Raw genomic sequence first — 21,229 nt, forward strand, 5'->3', positions numbered from 1 at the left:
GCTCTTATGCCTTATACTGAAACGCCCTATACTATTACTTTAAAGACATAACAATTAACTACAAAAACAAATTAACTGGCACATTTCTTTATTTTGTATAGGCAGCACCTGATCAAAACTTTGAGACATTGTATTTATTTCTCCTAAACATACAAAAACAAAAAGCTATTTAATTAAAGTTTTGTAAAATGTGATTGGTCAGTTATAAAAAGTTTGATCACGTCTGGTCCTAGAGCAAGTTGGATTAAAGTGGAAAAATAACAAATATAAAAGTAAGGGTTGTGTAGTTATGTATACATGTATTGTTTATATTAATTAAAAAAGCAAAAACAAGAAAATAATGTAATGAATATTTATTATTTCATATTTAGATTATACATTCTTAAATTTAGTTCATAAGAATTCCAAAGCCACTTGAATCGATTCCATTTTCAATCATTTTTCATTCCCTGGCAATTACATTTTCATCCACTTGGTACTCCACCTGGAAAACGTTTGAAAACAAAGGAACCCACAAAAAGTTAAATATAATAGTATGTAAGAGCAGATCAACACATATAGTAATCATAGCGGTTGTTGTTCAAGTGTTCAAGATGATCATGTTGCCTTTTACTGCACTATAAGATTTGAGTTACGTTTAAATCAAATTAAAAGTTTGACCAACCAAATAATCACATTTTTAGTTTGGGGTATAGATAGGGTGACCAGATGACTGCGTGTTCACTTTGAAGGCTCACTAACAGGCACAGTCTGCACCTGTATGAGAAAACAGAGGACATGACTCAAAACACTGGCTTCACAGACAGATTAATCCTGCACTGTTGCCAATGTTATTCTAGGTAGGGTAGAGTTTTGGGGATTCACTGTAAAATAAATCAACTGTAACTGTCTAACATTGATATCTAACTTTTATTTTTGTATTCTTCAAATAATGTAGCCTTTATCATGGGACAGTTCATGCTATTTCATTCAAAATCAAAATGTATTTAGGGAAGTGTAGCTAACCCATCCACCACTAATTATAAATCTAATGCAAAACTGCTCACAAAAACAAAAAAACACCATCGGTACCAGGTTTGGAATTCTTGATCAGCGGGTGGGTAAAATGTATATTTAATTGATGTATACAAAAATGTTTTAGTACTTATGCATTTGTTTATATACGGTGGCTCTCAAAAGTATTCACCCCCTAGGACTTTTCCACATGTCATTGTGTTATAGCATGAAATCAGAATGGATTTAATCAGGAGTTTTTGCCACTGATCAACACAGAAAATGTCCATAATGTCACAGTGAAAAATATAATCTGCAAATTGTTAAAAAATAATTACAAATACAAAACAGTTTGTGCCTGTAGGTGTGTGTGTATGCGTCTGTGGGTGTGTGTGTGGGGGGTGTCTGTGTATGTCGGGGGGTGTCTGTGTATGTCGGGGGGTGTCTGTGTGGGTTTGTGTTTGTGTGGTGGGTGTGTGAGTGTGTGTGTGTGTGTGTGTGTTGGGGGGGTGTTTGTGGGGGGGGGTTGGGGGATGTATGTGTGCATGTGTGATGGGTGTGTGTCTGTTGGGGTGTGTGTGGGTTTTGTGTGGGGGGGTTGTGTGTGTGGGCAGGGTGCATATGTTTGTGTTTTTCAGTGTGTGGGGGGGGGTATGTAGGGTGTGTGTGTGCATTACTTGTGAGTACACTCAGTACATCAGTACATTACTGATGGTGACTTTAATTACACAGTTCAAGTATTTTTAGAATTGCTGCATCATGGTTTAATCAAATTGAATTCTATATCATTTTAACCATTAAAATAGCATACTGCAGAACTCACGGTCATACAAGTCTGATCTCTTTGATTCCCCAGTAGTTTCAGTTGATGTTGGAGTGTTTATCAGTGGTTCCAGAGCTAAAGAAAAAAACAATAATGACAGGTCAAGAATTCATGATATAGATTGAAATGTTAGGCATAATAATATACTGATTTAGATTTTTTAATACATTTTAATTTACATAATTGTATAGTGGGTGCAAAACATCTTCACCAAATTTTGAAAACGATCCTACTCAATTTATTACATATGATGGCTGAGATTATACATACCTTGAAATGTTGCACCAGCCTTGTCAGAGAGGTATTCTGGAGCATTAGATCTTCTCAGGGATGCGTTCGTTCTCTGGGATCCCCAAATTGGAGTAACTGGAAATAAAATGAGGCCCTTAGGAACACCCTCCTCAAACTAAAACAACATAATAAGTAAAAGCTTAATAGTTATTTGGAATTCACAAGTTATATACATTATATTCAGACATTCAGACAAGCATTACATTGCCGTAAGAAAACGTTTCCATGTGCAACAATAAAATAAATATTTGCTATTATTATTATTGTTATTATTGTAATCATCATCAAGATATGTGCTCGTAGATATGTATTTTAAATTGCACAACTTGACTCCCTTATCTTATTATTCTTACTACAGATTTGTAACTGCAAACAACACTTTTTGCCTTATGATTTTTAATTTACTTAGCAGACGTCCGTAACCAGGGCAAGTTACAGTTGAAACAAAATACACACATTTCACGATTAATAATACAGTAACAGCAGCTACAATATAGCAGATTATAATTTAACTAAAGTGTGCACGTTTCAGTCATGGCGTTGATGGACTTATGGACATATTTATTAAACCAGTCCTTAATGTTTTAGAGGGAAACCCAGATCTGCTGTATTTATTTATTCATTCATTTAACTTGTAAATGGGCACACGTTAACTAAATTGCGTTCGCCTTCATACTGTCTCTGCGGGGCTGTTATACAACAGACCTGCAAACCATTCACAAAATGACAGCCCAAAACACCATCCAGTTGTTCATAAAATATTAATCAAATCGTCTGCTACCAATCCGATTATTATCCTTCAGTTTATTTTTAACTAGTCACGGTACTACACCGGGGTCCTGTGAAATCCAAGTTTTTAATACACTCAGATATTAACTGTAAGCAGTAAAACATTTCATTGTTTCTGTACGTGGATTTCACTCCATGGTGCTATAATGAAACTAATTTCTTTGTGATCCCACACGACATTTGAGATTATATCTTCTGACATAATGTAGCTGATCTCTTCCTTGTCTGTCTACAAGTCAAGCACACATCTCCGCTTTTGAAATAGTGAATTGTCGTTCACGAATGAGCTTTATGAGCCGGCTGCTTTAAGTGAATGATGGGAGCCAGCTCCCGTCTGAGAAAGGATGTCTTTTATATATATACACTCACCTGAAGGATTATTAGGAACACCATACTAATACTGTGTTTGACCCACTTTCACCTTCAGAACTGCCTTAATTCTACGTGGCATTGATTCAACAAGGTGCTGAAAGCATTCTTTAGAAATGTTGGCCCATATTGATAGGATAGCATCTTGCAGTTGATGGAGATTTGTGGGATGCACATCCAGGGCACGAAGCTCCCGTTCCACCACATCCCAAAGATGCTCTATTGGGTTGAGATCTGGTGACTGTGGGGGCCAGTTTAGTACAGTGAACTCATTGTCATGTTCAAGAAACCAATTTGAAATGATTCGACCTTTGTGACATGGTGCATTATCCTGCTGGAAGTAGCCATCAGAGGATGGGTACATGGTGGTCACAAAGGGATGGACATGGTCAGAAACAATGCTCAGGTAGGCCGTGGCATTTAAACGATGCCCAATTGGCACTAAGGGGCCTAAAGTGTGCCAAGAAAACATCCCCCACACCATTACACCACCACCACCAGCCTGCACAGTGGTAACAAGGCATGATGGATCCATGTTCTCATTCTGTTTACGCCAAATTCTGACTCTACCATCTGAATGTCTCAACAGAAATCGAGACTCATCAGACCAGGCAACATTTTTCCAGTCTTCAACTGTCCAATTTTGGTGAGCTTGTGCAAATTGTAGCCTCTTTTTACTATTTGTAGTGGAGATGAGTGGTACCCGGTGGGGTCTTCTGCTGTTGTAGCCCATCCGCCTCAAGGTTGTACGTGTTGTGGCTTCACAAATGCTTTGCTGCATACCTCGGTTGTAACGAGTGGTTATTTCAGTCAAAGTTGCTCTTCTATCAGCTTGAATCAGTCGGCCCATTCTCCTCTGACCTCTAGCATCAACAAGGCATTTTCGCCCACAGGACTGCCGCATACTGGATGTTTTTCCCTTTTCACACCATTCTTTTCACAATCCAGCCAGTCGTCTAGATAATTGAGGACGTGGACCCCCTGACAATGCAAGAGGGCTAACACGAAATCCATGCACTTGGAAAAAGTGTGTGGGGCTAGCGACAGGCCGAAGGGGAGAACAGCAAACTCGTACGCTCGGACCTTGAAGGCAAAGCGGAAAAACGTACTTTCCGCCTGCGCAATGGGGATGTGAAAGTAAGCATCTTTCAGATCCACTGTGGTGAACCAGTCGCCAGGCTTGATGGGCTGGGACATGGTGCGCAGGTTGAGCATCTTGAAGCGCAACACCTTGAGGTGGCGGTTCAGGTGCCTCAGATCCAAGATGGGGCGAAAACCGCCATCTTTCTTGGGCACAAGGAAGTATGGGGAATAGCTTGTTTGCAGTCACGTGATTCTGATGACGTGCAAAATTCAGATGGAGGACAGGAAGTGAAAAGAAGAATGGACGAGATGGAGGAAAGTCTGTACTGTACTAGTTTAGTCACTATTATGAGAGAAAGGTATAAACAGAAAATCACAACATATGTTATGAAGAGGAGCGATTTTTCAACTGAATTGAGAGACTTGCCTGCTATCGAGGAGGTAGATTACCTTGTCCTCCAGACATCCTTCTGCTCAAGTAAACAGATGAAAGCATACGAAAGTATGGAGGTATACACATTTTTTGTTAGTGGTTGGGTCCACGACCTCGGTACCAAGGTGCTCCACAATTTTTTTTTTGTTCTGTGGATTAACGTAGCAACAAACATTCAACACTGCTGTGCCTCTCGATGTTAGTGTTATGGTTGTTTACTTTACGTTATTAGGTTAACCACTCTCAAAGGTCTGCCAAAACGCCACTAAAGACGTGGATCATTGCGAAGTGGAGTCATTGCAGCTCATTGCAGTTGCATGGCAGGGTAAGTTATTTACATTTGCCTGTATTTTGTGTAACTGTTAAGTGTTAGTGGTGTTGCTTGTACTATCTATTGTTTTAAATATATCACCAGTGCACACCCACTGATGAACTATGCAAAATACAATGTTCCATTTGTGGTTAATAAAGAAATATCTATTCTATTCTTTTCTCAGATTGTCAGAATCCTGTTCTCATGTAGGGGCAGTTCTTTTTTCCATTGAAGCTGATGTTAAGATAACTGCAGATAACACAGGGAAAGTAAATCAAGCACTGCAACTCATATGGTTTGGCTTAGACTAAGACTAAGACTTAGACTAAGACAAACAACACAAATTGTAGTTGCAATGTCATATCTTAAATTTTCCATGTTATGGACCACATAAGTGTTGTGTTAGAAATTGTCAGTTACTGTCATTTCCCTTAATAGGGCAGTACTTTATGATCTTTATGCTTTTCACATTTTCCAGATTCCTGCAGCTCCCATAGCTCTTATAGACTTCTCCTCAGCAAAATCCAAAAAACAAAAACTGGACGATGCCAACGCTGGGAAATCAACTGAACAACCTAAGGTTGAGAAACCAGTTCAATGTCCAAAAGAAGAGAGGGTCAGAAACATATGCTAGGTTTATGAGTCCCTAAGCAGAAACTGTCCAAGCAGTGCTGCACTGATGGCTAGGGAGAATTACCACAAGGAATTTGTCCCCAAATCTTGTATGCTGCCTAAAACTGTTCTTGAATACAGAACACCAGAGACTCTGCAGCTACCTCCTAAAGAGCTTGGAGAGCTATGCCAGGATTTCCAGCTAGAAGAGCTAACCCCTTCTCAGATCCAGGCTGTAGAGAAGGCAACTCAAAGCCAGGGTGCATCCAGGATTTGGTATCGACAAAGATTTTTTCTTTTACCTGATATTTGCCGACTCCCAAGCCTACACTCTTCATCAGAAATGTCGCTGAAGATTTCTGTCAGCTGATTTATGTGGTAACAGGTAGGACGACCACATAAATCAGCTGACAGGAAGCTTCAGTAACACCTCTGATGAAGACTGCATGCTTGGTAGTCGGAAAATATCAGGTAAAAGAAAAAATCCTATTGTCTAAGACATCAGTGAACTATCCATGTAAACAAGTATGCAAGACAAAGTTAATCCATGCCTGTGTGCTGGAGACAAGGGGTTCTGCCTTATCAAAGATGGGGATGATGTTACACTGGACAGGAGCCATGCTTACTACTTCCAAGTCGAGGCACAGCTTCACATTGTGGATGCTGACTATTGTGACTTTATGGTGTGGAACTCTAATGACATTTTTGTTGAATTATACCTAATATGGACTTTTGGGATGATGTGATTCCCAAAGTTGAGAATTTTTTCAGAAACGGTATCCTTCCAGAAGTGTTGGGACAGCAAGTTACAAAATAACATGGTGACATGTAATATGAGTAAAGGACACTAGCTCACATCAGCTCAGGCACCTGATTCAGTCATATTTTGCAAATGAAAAACACTGACTAACATGCAGAACATGGCAGAGCAGTCCTCTTTTACAGTGAGGGAAAAAAGTATTTGATCCCCTGCGTTTGTACGTTTGCCCACTGACAAAGAAATGATCAGTCTATAATTTTAATGATAGGTGTATTTTAACAGTGAGAGACAGAATAACAGCAAAAAATCCAGAAAAACGCATTTCAAAAAAGTTATAAATTGATTTGCATGTAAATGAGGGAAATAAGTATTCGATCCCCTAACAATCAGCAAGATTTCTGGCTCCCAGGTGTCTTTTATACAGGTAACGAGCTGAGATTAGGAGCACTCTCTTAAAGGGAGTGCTCCTAATCTCAGCTCGTTACCTGTATAACATTAAACCCATGGTCTGCTGGAACAATATCTCCAGGTAACAGTTTTTTTAGGAGGTCACTTTCTTCAGTAATCTGCTTATCACTAACTCTTCCTCCCCAAGCAGGAGATATGTAAGAGACATACCCTTGGGGAGCAACACCGATCAGAAACTTCACAGTGTGGTGATGCTTATAGTTTGACCATGTTTGTGCTCTAGCAAGCAAATTAGAAGGTCTATCAATAAATACTTCAAAACAGTCTATGATCACAGCAACTCTATATCCAAATGCTTGCCTGAATGCCATTGGCATTGTGGCTTGAAGTACATGTCACTCTGGTCACTCAGTTAAAAACTCTAATCTCTCATGAAGTATGCCAATTAACTTGTACCAAACTCTAGAAACAGTGGAGTAAGAGACATTGAACCTGAAAGCCAAATCTTTCAGAGGAAGGTTTAGTCTCAACCTCAGCAGAACTAAAATTACCTGTTCAAATTTAGAAAGCACAGACAAATGGCCACAGGTGATATAAGGCTCACACAGTTGAAAAACCTGCATTAAAACTAAAAAGTTGGGGAGTCCAGTGTAACACTTTGTCTTGTCTTCATTCTTCTGAAAAGACTCTTGGCTAAACTGTGTGTCCAGTGCTTTAGTCCTAAAATCACCCAGCTCCGTTGTGGTTTGCTTCAGAACATCTTCCATCCTCTCAATGTCATCCATGGTTAGGTCTGTCTGGCATCCTGCATCTGCATACAATATATGGCAGTAGGAAGAGGGATTAGTTATTCAAATTACTCACCAAATTATTAATGATGTGAATTGTTGTCTAGTTCTACTTCTTAGTTGTCAACATTCTTACAAAGGTTAAAGTCACCTGGTCTAATTTATTTGCAGATTCATATTTTTATACATTTGTGAGTTCATAGAGAATTTAGTTATCTATTGTGTAAGCCTAATTCAAAATTTACATGCATTATTTGTTGTCAGAATCACGTCTGCCTTATACAACTATAATACTGGCAACACTTATTAATACAATTACTTTACCTTGTCGATCATGTAACATCTCTGTGTTGTCCTCTGGCTCTGGGTTCTCAGCTGACTCATGGAGATCCAACAAGGCCTCTGTACCTTCTGCGTGTCTGTGTTGATTGTCTCTGGACTTCATCCTCTCCTCTTGTGTATGCGATGCTTCTGAGATGGGCTTACCTTTCTGATAACCAAGGTTAACTGTAGGAGCCCAGTCTACAGACTCAACGTCGTTTAAAGCACCAGGGCAGCCTAAAAAGAACAACACCGTAGCAATAAGGCTGCACCCTGCAATACACTTTGTAGTTAGCTTTGCTAACTTTGTTCAGTACAGGGGTACAAACTCAAACAAAGAAAATAAAAAACAATTACTTGAACTTTACAAAGTACGGAAACAGCTAACGTTTTTCTGGCAGAATTTTTTCTGGCGTATTTCGTTCAGTTTCTTGCATTTTTCCCCCTTATGAACAACAACTTTTGGTACACGATAAAAGGTCCTTGTGGTTTCTCCGTTTGATCGATTTGAGCAACCGTAAACAAAGCAAACCATAGGCATTTTGAGTTTGTGCTTCCTATGTAGTAAATCACTTCATGCCCTCCATCTGCATTTTGCGCCACAGCAACGCAGTAACGCGACATCATATGCAAACAAGCTATAGAATCCCTCATGCTGCCCCACTGGGGGCACTTCACGGATTGCTCGCTTCTCCAGGAGAGCGGCGATTTCGACACAAAGCACCACACACTACAATGGGTTCCTCACTCACGTCCACACCATGCCCTGGAAGGGGGGTGGATGTGTCTGAAATTGTAGGGAGTAGCCAACTGATATAATTTTGGAGCACCCAAGAGTCTTAGGTGCAGAGTTGCCTCCACAGAGGTGCCAAAAGTGAAGCCCGGTGAGATAGGTGCGTCCATGAGGCGAGTCCTGTCCACCTCAGGGACTCACCGTGGCTGGGACAGCCAAAGCTGGAAGCGCGCTGCCACAATGGCTGCCAGGGATCGCCCAGTCACCCTTGCCTTCTGGTGCATCACCGTGATGAGCTGGTCAGCCGCCGCTGCTAACTCAGAGATAGGGGGCGGGGTTGGTGATGCGTCATGGTGCTCCGAGGGCTCCGCCAGCTGGGCCAAGTACAGGGTCAGCAGGCTTTCGCTGTTCCTGAGGCGAGCCGCTTGGGCTCCTGCCTCATAAGCCCTCCGGAGCAGTGTCTCCGTGACGCAACACGTGCGACAGGTCGCGTGGCTCCATGGACAATGGAGGCAGGGAGACGAGCGTGGCTATGGTGGTATTAACCGGGGGAAATTCCACCAAGCCCGCTTCTGCCGTGCCCTGGGTCCTGGCGTAAGCTTCCCCTCTCCTGGCTGGCCAAGGCAGGGGCTGTTGCCGAATGGTCCCAGGTGGCCCTCAGTTCCTCGAGGAGGTCAGGCAGCAGCTAGAGGTCCCGTGTGGTCCGCTGCAAGCGCTGACCCCTCTCGAATCTGGAGCGCGGCGGGGCAGGATCAGAGGGCCATGGGAGCTGGAGAGAGTGTCCACGCTCAACAGAGGAGGAGGGGTGGGAGCGACCAGACTCCTACCAGTCTCCACTGGCATGGTGTGGGCCGTCATGGTGTAGGGGGGGTGGCACCTGTCTGCGGAGCCTGACCTCGGTCGCCGACGGCACGGCGTGGAGGAGGGGAGGGACAATGCCAAAAAGGGAGCCCGTGGGCGTCACTCTGCCGCTCTTCCCTGTCAGTCACGTGCACATGCTGGGGGTGGGGGGGGGGCGCGTGTGGCCATTGCAGGCAGGAGAGGCGCAGCTGCCGCGGGGGGCGCAGCTGCCGTGGCAGGTGTGGTAGCGGCAGGTGCGGTAGTGGCAGACGGCGTGACAGCGGAAGCAGGAGGAAACGCAAGCGCGGGAGGCGCAGCTGTCCCCGTCACTGCAACCCTGGAGGAGGAGACGGGGGGCTCGGGGAGAGGCAGAGATCCAGCGCACCCAAGGCCCCCCCGTCACTCGCCAGAGTGGGAGACCTTTGAGTGCGGCAGCACCCGATGGAACAGCGGACCTCCGGGCGCGCCGTAGTGGACCGGCAAGTCGTGGCCAACTTGTGCCCGCTGTTGGCGCACAGACAAATGGGGCATAAGACCTCCCCACTCCAGGCGGGCAAGGTGCGCTGGCCACAAGCAGCACAGGTGCAGGGGCAAGAGGAGCTCATCACCGAGCGCACACGCGCGTGCACAGGGAAACATGCAGCAGAGGTGCCAGTCAGTGTTTGCACCGGGGGCACACAACAACTGAAACGCGGGCCCCCCGCTGTAAGTGCGTCTCCACCCGGCAACGTTTATGTACACGGGGGCACTGCGACACCAACCAGTCAACCTTTCTGTTGCCGGACTGAACACTGTGTATACCAAGCACCAGGTACCGGATACAGGCGTCGCGTAGGCCCGTAGGCTTAACCACACCGTGTGTTGAGGTTTCCGGGGAGCACAGACAGAGCATGGACAAAACAGAGTTGGATTAGCTATCAATAATAACTAATAATACAAATAGACACAGTGATAAATGGTGGTGACAGCACAGCCGTGAAGCCAACCAACCAAATAATAATAATTGTTAAACAACAATAAGTCTAATGCACGGAGAAGACACAGAGAGCTCACATTCACAGGTCCAGGCGAAGTGGCAAAAGATGACAAACCTGCGCTGATGTCACGTTTTATGGAACAGGATGTGGGAAGGGACCTATTCTGAGTGACGAGCGTAGGGGCCAATGGCAGCTTTGATAGAGTGACGTTTCGATAAGATTCCTACGGCGGTGCGCAGAAACCCCTCCCCCTTGGGCAGTGCTTCCATTTTCAGATAACCGGGGTTACATTCGCAACCTATCGATTTAGTATAATTACTTTGAATAATTTAAGTGATATATGTGCACACATACCAATCATAGGTAAATTTTGGCTAAATTTGGCTGAATTATAAAATCCAGAAGTGGTTCTAAATGAAGATCCGAAAGAGACGGCTCTTATTGCTGAGCTAAGCCAAATGGTCTGGCTCACTAACACGAGATGGAATTCCCATCACTATTCCGAAAGCGAAGTATTTCCTTAGTGGGCATGACGGACGCTTACGGCCACGTCTGGCAGATACTTAACCGTCCACAAAACCACAAGACACTTAAGCCAGTGGAAACACCTGTTTAAGAGTCCGGGGCTGGATGCGTCCGCCAGTGGAAACGAGGCATTACTGCACTCTAAACTGTACAATGGGTGGAACAACTAAGGATTTCTCTGCCCAAAATACTTGCAGCAGCCATTATTGCAATCAGTAAGTCTTTACTACATCCTAGTACATACATTGTGAATGTCTCTCTTTCAGTATGTGTTTGTTTTATGTAGACCCTATATGTATAGTATGCATGATCTACAATATTGTTAAGCACATGAAATCACACAAATTAAGTATTTTAAACTTGTATTCTGCTAGGGTAAATTATATCTTAGTACTAGATTGTATGTTTCAAAGTAACAGTATTTTTAACTATTATTTCTATATATGTATGTGTATGTATTGATTGAATAATTAATTAATTAATGTATGTGTTTGTTTGTTTATTACCTGACATCTTTACCCAAAGAAACGTAATTGGGCATAATTACAACGTGGTGAAACTATAATACCTTTATCTTTCATTTTGAAAGCCTTTTTATAAAACTATAGCTTCAATGCAAAATCATACAGCAAATGACCATGTTGTGGTTGGTTGTTGACATTTCTGTATGGATTTAATACCAGCAAATTTAGATCTGAAGATAGTGAGGTCATATGCACTACATCTGCAGTTGCTGGTTTTGAAGCACACTGCCATGTGTAGATTTTAGTTTCTTTCTCTAGCGTACCCAAGGTGTGGCTGAATTTGGGAGTTGGCCAAGTCGCCCAATCAGTCACCCTTATGCCCCTCACCCCGTTAATAAGTTGCCCCAGTAGCCGCAGGTCTTGTCACTTTGTCATCCTGTCACTTCATCTGAACCCCCTTCCCTGCTTTTCACTTCGTCCTCATCTCCCCCTGGTCTTAACTTCATCCGCAACCCCCCACCCCACACTTCAGTTTGCCCAGTGGCTAAAAGTGATTACTTTGATATAAGAGATGTTAGTTTGAAGCATTTGAGTAGTTGAACTGCAGATTTATTAGAGCTGAAAAAAACAAAAATGAGCATTTATTTAATCTCGAGTTTGCAGAGTGGGTTTCAAGAATGTTCAAATTTAAAATATAGACATCTCTACCTTCAAATTTGTAAAATAAAATTAATGACCCTAAAAGCCTCGAAAGGTTTTCTCATTTTTAATTGGCCAACCAAAATCTTCTGCGACACACTTTATAATCGAATCTCCTATTTATTCTTTGGTTCCATAATCATAAATTGCTTATGAAATAGAAATATACATGAACTGTATGTGTCAATCAGACTCAGACAATACAGACTTTGCATAGCCTGGCCCCTGGAAAATCTCTCTATATACACTCACCTAAAGGATTATTAGGAACACCTGTTCAATTTCTCATTAATGCAATTATCTAACCAACCAATCACATGGCAGTTGCTTCAATGCATTTAGGGGTGTGGTCCTGGTCAAGACAATCTCCTGAACTCCAAACTGAATGTCTGAATGGGAAAGAAAGGTGATTTAAGCAATTTTGAGCGTGGCATGGTTGTTGGTGCCAGACGGGCCGGTCTGAGTATTTCACAATCTGCTCAGTTACTGGGATTTTCACGCACAACCATTTCTAGGGTTTACAAAGAATGGTGTGAAAAGGGAAAAACATCCAGTATGCGGCAGTCCTGTGGGCGAAAATGCCTTGTTCATGCTAGAGGTCAGAGGAGAATGGGCCGACTGATTCAAGCTGATAGAAGAGCAACTTTGACTGAAATAACCACTCGTTACAACCGAGGTATGCAGCAAAGCATTTGTGAAGCCACAACACGTACAACCTTGAGGCGGATGGGCTACAACAGCAGAAGACACCACCGGGTACCACTCATCTCCACTACAAATAGGAAAAAGAGGCTACAATTTGCACAAGCTCACCAAAATTGGACGGTTGAAGACTGGAAAAATGTTGCCTGGTCTGATGAGTCTCGATTTCTGTTGAGACATTCAGATGGTAGAGTCAGAATTTGGCGTAAACAGAATGAGAACATGGATCCATCATGCCTTGTTACCACTCTGCAGGCTGGTGGTGGTGGTGTAATGGTGTGGGGGATGTTTTCTTGGCACACTTTAGGCCCCTTAGTGCCAATTGGGCATTGTTTAAATGCCACGGCCTACCTGAGCATTGTTTCTGACCATGTCCATCCCTTTATGACCACCATGTACCCATCCTCTGATGGCTACTTCCAGCAGGATAATGCACCATGTCACAAAGGTCGAATCATTTCAAATTGGTTTCTTGAACATGACAATGAGTTCACTGTACTAAACTGGCCCCCACAGTCACCAGATCTCAACCCAATAGAGCATCTTTGGGATGTGGTGGAACGGGAGCTTCGTGCCCTGGATGTGCATCCCACAAATCTCCATCAACTGCAAGATGCTATCCTATCGATATGGGCCAACATTTCTAAAGAATGCTTTCAGCACCTTGTTGAATCAATGCCATGTAGAATTAAGGCAGTTCTGAAGGTGAAAGGGGGTCAAACACAGTATTAGTATGGTGTTCCTAATAATCCTTTAGGTGAGTGTATATTGTCCTCTGTTATTATTTATTATGTATGTCTTTTTTATTACATCCTTTTCATTGCTCTACAGTCATACATAAATATAAAAATTGTTTGCAGTAATCCTCACTGACAGCAAGGTATTTCTATATAATATAAAAATGGCTAGTCATCAAATGGGTTGACAGAGTGAGAGAAATGACAAATGTTTTGGGCTACATTATGATGCCACTTTAACGGCTGTAAGAAGACTGAGTCATTCTGAGAGCGTGAGTGAGCATTTTCAAAAGTTTTTTCATTGGGCTGAGGTTTTGGCAAAGCCAGGTTAGATAAAACATCAAAAATAAGAGAAGGCAAAAGATATCTCTGTTTTGGCAAATATTCTGATAGTGACAGCCACCAACCACAACAACTGACAAAAATGTCAGTATAATGGCCAGTTCTAATCAGAATAATACCTTTTTTAAAGGGTTGCCAGACATGCACTTTAATTTGTTCCACATCCAATTTAGATTAGGATGCTTATGTGACATGTACAGTGTACTAATCTGGAAAATGTACAGTGCCATTCATTATCAGAAACTACCTTCATGGGATACAGACCTATTGTTAATAAACACTTTGCCAGTGTATGATTCAGTTTTAGTAGCTTATTGATTACACATTTATTACAGCTGTTTTTGTAACCCCTAAGCAATGTTACCAATACTCCAGATCTGATGATTGGAATATGACTAAGCCCTCTTATATAAATATTTCATGTTTCGATGATGTTGCATTTAAGCTGATATTTCCTCTGTTTTCAGAGGATTCAATAAATAGTGGATCTAAAGCCATATGCATACAGTATGTATTTACTGTTTACACATAATGATGCTACAGTTTGACTGTCTGCAATTTGGCAGAATATGCCAATTCACACAGAATGTGGATATTTAATGATCAGTGCTGTGATATGTTGGAAGAATATGATAATTACAAAATAAGCAGTGGTGAACTGATTACAGAAATAAAAGACAATTAAAGTAAGTAAATAATATGGAGGTCAGAACAAGAGACCCTTTCTCCAGTTTTCTTCCTTAACTTTGAATTTGTGCTACTCCATGCACCATATTGGATATTGGCAGACTGTTGTGTTTTCCAATGCCCAATTTAAACAAATAGAACTATATAGCCAATAGATTGCACAGTTGACATAAGACTCATTCCATATATCAAATCATTACACGTGTATGAGTATAGTGCTGATGATAATTCTAAAATAAAATAAAACAGGCCTACTGCCTACTGGGGAAGTGAGAGTTCTTCGATCATACTTTGTGCTATCTTCAAAACACCAATTGATTTTAAATGTCCCAATGTACAAAGGCAATTTAAATAATTTGGTTAGGAATGCCTTTTGTTGCACTACCCATGCACACTAAATGCAAAATGTGGTGTCTTTGCTGACATTGCAGAAACATCTGTACCTGTACTGCAACAGAATCACTGCAACAGACTGGCATTTCCTTTTCACAGTAAAAGTAATATTGTGCTACCACAGACCCAGCAATTTGCTTCTGATTCTGTGTAAACATGGTTTAGGATAATTACTTTTAATTATTATTACCATAATAAAATATATAAAATCCATTCTTCACCATGCACCAGTTACAGTGAGGGAAAAAGTATTTGATCCCCTGCTGATTTTGTACGTTTGCCCTCTGACAAAGAAATGATCAGTCTATAATTTTAATGGTAGGTGTATTTTAACAGTGAGAGACAGAATAACAACAAAAAAATCCAGGAAAACGCATTTCAAAAAAGTTATACATTGATTTGCATGTTAATGAGGGAAATAAGTATTTGATCCCCTATCAATCAGCAAGATTTCTGGCTCCCAGGTGTCTTTTATACAGGTAATGGGCTGAGATTAGGAGCACTCTCTTAAAGGGAGTGCTCCTAATCTCAGCTCGTTATCTGTATAAAAGACACCTGTCCACAGAAGCAATCAATCAATCTGATTCCAAACTCTCCACCATGGCCAAGACCATTCGGTGGAGTTGGTGTGATTATTCGCAAATGGAAGAAACATAAAATAACTGTCAGTCTCCCTCGGTCTGGGGCTCCATGCAAGATCTCACCTCGTGGAGTTTCAATGATCAGGAGAACGGTGAGGAATCAGCCCAGAACTACACGGGAGGATCTTGTTCATGATCTCAAGGTAGCTGGGACCATAGTCACCAAGAAAACAATTGGTAACACACTACGCCGTGAAGGACTGAAATCCTGCAGCGCCCGCAAGGCCCCCCTGCTCAAGAAAGCACATGTACAGGCCTGTCTGAAGTTTGCAAATGAACATCTATATGATTCAGAGGAGAATTGGGTGAAAGTGCTGTGGTCAGATGAGACCAAAATCGAGCTCTTTGGCATCAACTCAACCTGACGTGTTTGGAGGAGGAGGAATGACCCCAAGAACACCATCCCCACCGTCAAACATGGAGGTGGAAACGTTATGCTTTGGGGGTGTTTTTCTGCTAAGGGGACAGAAACTGCACCGCATCAAAGGGACGATGGACGGGGCCATGTACCTTCAAATCTTGGGTGAGAACCTCCTTCCCTCAGCCAGGGCATTGAAAATGGGTCGTGGATGGGTATCCCAGCATGACAATGACCTAAAACACACAGCCAAGGCAACAAAGGAGTGGCTCAAGAAGAAGCACATTAAGGTCCTGGAGTGGCCTAGCCAGTCTCCAGACCTTAATCCCATAGAAAATCTGTGGAGGGAGCTGAAGGTTCCAGTTGCCAAACATCAGCCTCGAAACCTTAATGACTTGGAGAGGATCTGCAAAGAGGAGTGGGACAAAATCCCTCCTGAGATGTGTGCAAGCCTGGTGGCCAACTACAAGAAACGTCTGACCTCTGTGATTGCCAACAAGGGTTTTGCCACCAAGTACTAAGTCGAAGGGGTCAAATACTTATTTCCCTCATTAACATGAAAATCAATGTATAACTTTTTTGAAATGCGTTTTTCTGGATTTTTTTGTTGTTATTCTGTCTCTCACTGTTAAAATACACCTACCATTCAAATTATAGACTGATAATGTCAGTGGGCAAACGTACAAAATCAGCAGGGGATCAAATAATTTTTTCCCTCACTGTAATTGTATACATGGCACTATATGGGGGCTGAAATTATGCATGATTCCTGCTAATTCGTATGTGTGCGCCATGCAGAAAACAGGTTAGAAAATAACACTTAGAAAAGGATGGCATTAACTCACAGCGCACAGCACCATTCCAGTGCATGACAATGGGAAGTGTGGAACTGTTTATATATGGTTGTATATCTGCACCAGAACAAGTTCGTAACAGTCTTTCTTTGACTGAATGGCAACACATACATACATACATACATACATACATACATACATACATACATACATACATACATACATACATACAGTTAGGTCCATAAATATTTGGACACTGATACAATCTTTACCTTTAATTTTATATTTAATTTGATGGTAGTTACATCCAAATTGGGTGAACGATGTAGGAACGATGTAGGAAATTTGCCTTCAGAAACTGAAGGCAAAATGACCCAAGAACAAGCAGGAACTAAAGACAGCTGCAGTAGAGGCCTGGCAGAGCATCACCAGGGAAGAAGCCCAACATCTGGTGATGTCTATGGGTTCCAGACTTCAGGCAGTCATTGACTGCAAAGGATTTGCAACCAAGTATTCAAACTCTCAATTTAATTAATGATTTTGTTAGTTTGCCCAAATACTTTTGAGCCCCTAAAATTGGGGGGACCACCTATAATAATGGGTGTAATTCCTACACTGTTCAACAAGTTTGGATGTAACTACCCTCAAATTAAAGATGAAAGTCTACACGTCAAGTACATCTTGATTGTTTTCTTTCAAATCCATTGTGGTGGTGTACAGAGCCAAAATGATGACAATTGTGTTACTGTCCAAATATTTATGGACCTAAATGTACATACATACATCAAATAGGAAACGTGATAGCATCAAGAATGTCTGTCGACATTTGGGCAGTAAAGCTGTACTATACACCCGGCAATAGCATCCCCAACATAGGCAAAGATATGCTGAAGGGCAGGGTTCGATCTTAACGATAGCTAATGACTAGGGCAGATTTCTGCTGGCCAGTACAAATTCTCTAGAACTAGAACTGTGGCTAGTGCATATTATCTTACGTTTTAGAGTGAAATCTACCGATTGTTCGCCGATTTTTGCCATAAAACATCGTTGACTTCGTCCTCAGTACGCTACTTCCAGTGAGTTATTTTCGTGCATACGCGCTACCGACCACATACTAGCAGTCGCGTTTGCTTTGTGTTCTCCTGCCTCTCCAGTAGTATTTTATATAGAAATGTACTGGAAACGATCGCTACTCGCGCACGTCAAGGTGTAATTCAATGTATGACTTGCAGCAGATGACAGAGGCGGTATGTAATGGCACGTAATGTTACAGAGGTTTGTTGCACTCAGTGCTTGTTATTGTGTAGAACCCAGTAGCAGCCATTTAGCCAATAGGATGTTACGTATTAATATGGGATGGCCTGTATAGACCTTGTGTTCCTGTTAGTTAGTTGATTGCTCACAGATTCCCGGTTCGGCATCTCTATACACATTCTGGACTGGGGCAAGAGTGTCACTTTGTAATCGTCAAAAAACAACAACAACAGCTTTTGGTTTGTTATCCCTGATTTCTATAAATAAACAGCTAAACTGCGGATCGTTTGTCGTGTGGACATATTTCATCTACATACACAACATGCAAGTGCATACACACGACCAGGGGGTTATGGTGCCATTGCTTGTGTAATGTTAGGGTCTGGGCGGTGGTGAAGAGACCCCTCCTTTAATAATGTTTCCGACTGGTTATTATAAACGGGTTTTATTAACACACTCCACACACGTGTCTCTCCTTTCTTGCACCCTACTACTTCTCTTCCCCTCATACACTTCCTGTCTTACCCATACTGCTCTAGCATCCATAAACTTAAATAACTTTATTTATACCTATAGCTAACAAACATTTATTACACAGTTTAAAGGTATATCATAAAGTAAACATAAAGCTTAAAACGGGTGTTCAGTTCTTTTAACATATTTGTAAAATATATTTATTCTAAACAATTACTGAAACAATCTTACACTTGTATTCACCTAGAAACTCCTACATCAGCGGCTGAACCAGCTGATTTCCAATGAAGACGCATATTTCTAACAGGCGCACAAATCGAGAGTTGTGCATCCTCAATTATCAATTACAGAGACCCACTGAATTAGATCTGTGATTGACAAGCACCAGAAAATGCATCTAGTTTGCCTGCATAATGGCAGTTGATGTTTGATTTTTCGCTGGTGATATGTGGTTGTGAAGCAAAGATATGTTTAAGTCCAAATCTGCCTGATACCATGGAGATTTTGAGCTATGTTTTTCGACTTTGAAATGACAGAATCCCGCAGGTCTCCAATTGTCAAAATCTTCTGGGGGGTGACCCCCAGACCCCCGCCCTGAATTACTGAATCCACCTTGCCCTAATTTTTCAACATCTCAATTTTGTGCAGTGTGCAGTGGGGCAAAGGGAAATGGTATACATTTGAATCTAATAAGACACGAAATGTTTGAAAGTTTATATTATGTTTAAATTAAAATTAAAAGTGGTCTGAAACCGTTTTATTACTAATATTTACATTCAAATGTTTTATTTTTGTACTTTGTCAAATCAATGTACTAAATATTAGCAACTAAGTATAATACTAATTCACAGAATTTTGTGTGTGATGGAAAGGGTCATTTGAAGGTGTGATTCCCCCCCCCCCCCCCCCCCCTCTGATGTTTGGACCTTGAACATACCTTGAACAAGAAATTTGGACCCTGACACAAAAAAGTGGACTACCCCTGATATACAGTGATATTGTGGAGTTAGGGATGGGCCATTTGGGGGGGTACTGGATGAAACTGAAGAAAAGTTCAGGATAAAGGAGAAGAGAGAGAAATATCTGAGAGAAATATCTTGATGTTACCCCCCCCAACCCGCCCCCCACCGTGCAGGGAGTATTTAAACTACAGCCAGGTCACACTGTTACTCAATGTACAAGTCTTTAGGCAAGCAAAGGTGGACTGGTCAATTTCATTCACCTACAACAGAAAATCATACAAAATGTGAGCACAAAGAAGAAGCAGATTAATTATTATCTATGTATTTAGAATAATTTTTTATTCCTTTCAGGGGAACAAAGTTTTTAAATAATACAATTTGTCAATATTTTCAAGAATCCGAATTGGCGGGCTAGTGAAACTTTGTGCGGGCTAGTGCAATTTGAGAACCACTAGTCCTGCTGGCTAGTGGAAAAAAAAGTTAAGATCTATCCCTGAAGGGTGTACTGGCCTCACACATACGACATACCCCCCTCATATGTTCTCCACATGAGCATATGTAACCATCAGTGTATTAACTCATCATAGAACCATAGAACATATACATATATAGGTATATATATATACAACTTTTGTTTCTTATTTATTCTTATGCATTTTTTCTTAATTTATAAATTTATTTGAGACTAACTCCAATAATTCAGTCATAAACAACTAATCAGAGCAGTTGGTTTTGGCGGCAATAGCCTGCTAAAATAGGTTTCCCAGTAAAACATGCATCTCTCCTGGCATAGTGGTTAAGGAACAGCACTGCAAGTTGGGAGTTGTGGGTTCAATTAATTAATCATAATATGATGATGATGATGATGATGATGATGATGATGATTATTATTATTATTATTATTATTATTATTATTATTATTATTAACATATCCAAATATACAATGAATTTAATAACAACTCTTAAGTAAAAAAATAAAATGCAAAATAAATCATCCATTAGCTTTGTTAGAAGGATTGTATTTTCAAAAGAGAAAAATAATCTCTTACTTACGTAAATCACCAAGGATATAGTGGCTGCACACAACTGCAGTAGGTGCTAGACACATTAATGTTGGACACACAGCATTCACAATATTTACTACTATGTTCACAATATTGGGTTTGTACTGCAATACTTTGTGTATGAGCCTTGCTGAATGCCCTGTCAGGAGAATGACAGTGTACACTATATTACCAAGGAGGTATGCATTTGGGATGTGTCCAGATTTGAATGCACTGCACAGGCTGATACCAGATGTAGCTGGTATGAGCTTCCCCCCATATATGTATGTGCTGGGAAGCACACATGTAATCATGCCGTTCTCTCATTATATATATATATATATATTAATGTACAAATAATAGAGCATTTAAAACATAACAAATGAGTGGGGAAACATGGCACACGCCTCTGTCCAGCACACTGCCTTCATTCATCCATAGCCCAGTTTTAGTGTAGAGAAAACTTGCATTGGTTGCTTTATTAAAATATAATAGCTTTTGTAACACTTACTTGCTGATCCATTTTCAATGTGTACGCAGTAGACGATAAATAATGTAGGTCATCATTTTCCACTTTGAAATTGTCAATGGGTTGAGGAAGAGATTATTAGTAGAGTTCAT

General features: G+C 41.3%; 1 protein-coding gene and 1 long non-coding RNA gene across 3 annotated transcripts; both read right to left on the reverse strand.

The window, feature by feature from the left end:
- Positions 1-376: 376 nt before the first annotated feature.
- LOC136747363 (uncharacterized) lies at positions 377-21,229 on the reverse strand. 2 transcript variants are annotated; one of them, XR_010816481.1, is made up of 5 exons: positions 21,120-21,229; positions 2,087-2,182; positions 1,817-1,891; positions 665-756; positions 377-484 (listed from the first exon to the last, which is right to left on the reverse strand). It is a non-coding gene; the product is annotated as an uncharacterized LOC136747363 (long non-coding RNA). The 2 variants fall into 2 exon arrangements; XR_010816480.1 differs by having other exon boundaries at positions 377-756.
- On the reverse strand, positions 6,940-9,574 carry LOC136746508 (uncharacterized). The gene is given in 5 exon segments (XM_066699058.1): positions 6,940-7,685; positions 7,987-8,220; positions 8,736-8,770; positions 8,918-9,246; positions 9,437-9,574. Coding segments are annotated over 5 exon segments (1,482 nt in total).

The sequence above is a fragment of the Amia ocellicauda genome, chromosome 3, assembly GCF_036373705.1.
Source record: "Amia ocellicauda isolate fAmiCal2 chromosome 3, fAmiCal2.hap1, whole genome shotgun sequence".
NCBI lineage: Eukaryota > Metazoa > Chordata > Actinopteri > Amiiformes > Amiidae > Amia > Amia ocellicauda.